This window comes from Corvus brachyrhynchos, unplaced genomic scaffold, assembly GCF_000691975.1.
Source record: "Corvus brachyrhynchos isolate BGI_N302 unplaced genomic scaffold, ASM69197v1 scaffold45, whole genome shotgun sequence".
Taxonomy (NCBI): Eukaryota; Metazoa; Chordata; class Aves; order Passeriformes; family Corvidae; genus Corvus; species Corvus brachyrhynchos.
Window position 1 is genome coordinate 530616 of NW_008238361.1, and position 2300 is coordinate 532915.

Here is a 2300-nt window from a genome sequence, read left to right on the forward strand (position 1 = left end):
CCGGTGCGAGAGCCGGCTTTGTGCTCTGATGAGCGGTGTCATTTATTTCTGCCCTCAGCTTGTTTGCAGATGAGTCACTGGGTTTCAGGAACGTCAGAAAGGGCTGCCGCAGGAACCGAAACGCACTTTGTTTTCAAGCACTCAGCGGGGTGACCGTGAGCAGGAAAAGAGGAAGAGGCTTTGAGTCACCCGCTCCCCGCGTTGCTCAGTGTGCCTTGGCAAGTGAGCAGATGACACCCGGGGGCACAGATAGCTTTCTCAGGAAAAGGGAGAGAGCTTTCCCCCTTGACTGCCGTACTTTTTAAATATGTTTTTTCTTCCCCTTAACTCAGAGGGGTTCCCCCAAGGAACTCGGAGGTGAAGGACAGACATCTGAATCTGCTGTTGTGGTGCTGCTGTGGTGTGCAACACTTCCTTGTCCCTGTGCCCGTCTGTCTGCCAGGAGAGGCACAGAGACCACAGGCACTTGTCACAGATCAGCCACCAACCCTCCTCCAGGTGTGTGGACCAGATGTCTCCTGACAGGCTGTTTCTCTGTTGCAAGATGCCGGGTTTTTGAGGGATGAACATTTGGGATGGGGACGTACTGACACTTCAGCCATACAGGGCAATGAGGGGATGCCCTGGAGTGGGGGAGGCTCCATGCCAATGTTTTCGTGGCACTAAGAGCTCCTCTGCACCAGCAAATGTCGAGCACATGGACACCCATCCTTGTGCCTCCTTCATGGACACCCATCCCTGCAGCTCCTCTGCTGCAGCTGGCAGAGGCAGGGCCCTTACAAAAGGCGTGTAGAGCAGCTCTGTGTTGATCTGTCGTGATAGCACGTGCCAGCCTACACTGAACTGCCACACAGCTGGCAGACAGAGCCCAACACGCTCACCCCATGGCCCTGGCTGCCTCCTCCCCTGCCTGTGCCCCTGCCAGCCTTTCCTCCCAGAGCTGGCAGTCCCAGGCGTGTGTGGCAATACTTTGTAAAGGTGCATAAAAGGTCTCTACTCAGAAAAATGACTGTAACTTGTCTGTTTTTATTACATCTCTGCTTTGATAGCAGTGGCCCTGCTTTTCACCTTGCAGGCTCACATCCCAGCCAGGGTTAATTGTGTCCAAGTCTGGCTGCTTTGCGCAGTTACTGTCCCTGGTATTTGTCCAGAGGTCTCAACAAAACCTGTCACAGTGTGTTTCAGAAGAGTCTGTTGGGGTGCCCAGTGATGTCAGTGACCTGCAGCAGCTGGGACACACGGCTCCAGCCGTGGCTGCAGGGCTGTGTGCCGGGGTGGCCCTGCTCCGTGGGTGTTTAGGGCTCGGCTGGGTGGCTGCCATGGCAAACTGCTCTGCCCGGGGCTCACCCGCTGCTCACCCGTCCTCCTGCACTGCTGACCTGTGACTGAGGGGCAGCGGGGACAGGCGCCCACTCCACTGACCCACCCAGGCCCAGGGCTGCTTCCTGTGCTTCTCCATCACATCCAGGAGCTGGAAATCGGAAGGTTATTCAAAGCCATGCTGAAATAACAATGGTCAGGTAGTAACTGGGGAGAAAAACCAACCCAGCCAGAAGTTCTCAGAGTCATAAATCTTCCTCCAGCTCTGGCCATCCAGGGAAGGTGCAGGGATGACATCTGGCCAGGGCTCTCCCTGGCACTGTGCCTGTCCCAGCTCTGCCACCACAGCCCCTTGTACCCTGTTCCAGAGACTCTGCATGGACTTTGCTGTGTGTCCCCAGATCTGCTGTGCCAGGGAAGTCCTTGGTCCCCACTGAGACCCGAGTGCTGTGCTGAGGTCATTGTCCTGCCCTCGCTCCGCCACACTTCCAGCTTCTGCTCTTGGCCTTCAGCTCGTTTCCCTCTCTGCAGCTCAAAGTCCCTCACTGGCACCATGAGCCAAAGGTAGTGCTATTTTCCCGTCTTTGCCAAAGGGTGAGTTGAGGGATGCCAGGGATGCCGAGCAAGTCGGAGTATGAACAGGTCGAGGTCAGGCGAGTGCCTGAGGCAGGCAGGGCTGTAAGGACAAATCCTGGCAGAGCAGCAGCTGCTGGTGAGAATTGTGTGCAGGAATGGAAAAATTAAGCAGATTTCTGTAACTGCCAAGCCTGATTGTTAACTCCCCTGTGAGCACAAGGCACAGCGAGAGCCTGGGGCTCTGCTCGGAGGGATTTGTGTTACTCGCACCTAAACCACAGGTCACATGGGGGCCCTTCCGCTCTCGCACTTCGGGGTGGTGGCAGCCCCGGCCGTGGCACAGCGCTCGCCCTGAGCCCCAAGCCCCTGCCCATGGCCCTGCGGCGGCTCCTGCAGCACAACCT

The 2300-nt window shown here is 57.0% G+C and overlaps 1 protein-coding gene across 1 annotated transcript in view; it reads left to right on the forward strand.

Moving 5' to 3' along the window:
* Positions 1-327: 327 nt before the first annotated feature.
* Positions 328-2300, forward strand: part of CYTIP (cytohesin 1 interacting protein) — a gene marked incomplete at its 5' end in the record, with an annotated part of 9416 nt that continues 7443 nt past the window's right edge. Inside the window, one exon of the mRNA XM_017736064.1 lies at positions 328-498. Within this exon, the coding sequence (XP_017591553.1) occupies positions 328-498 (171 nt within the window). The remainder of the gene's footprint in view (positions 499-2300) is intronic.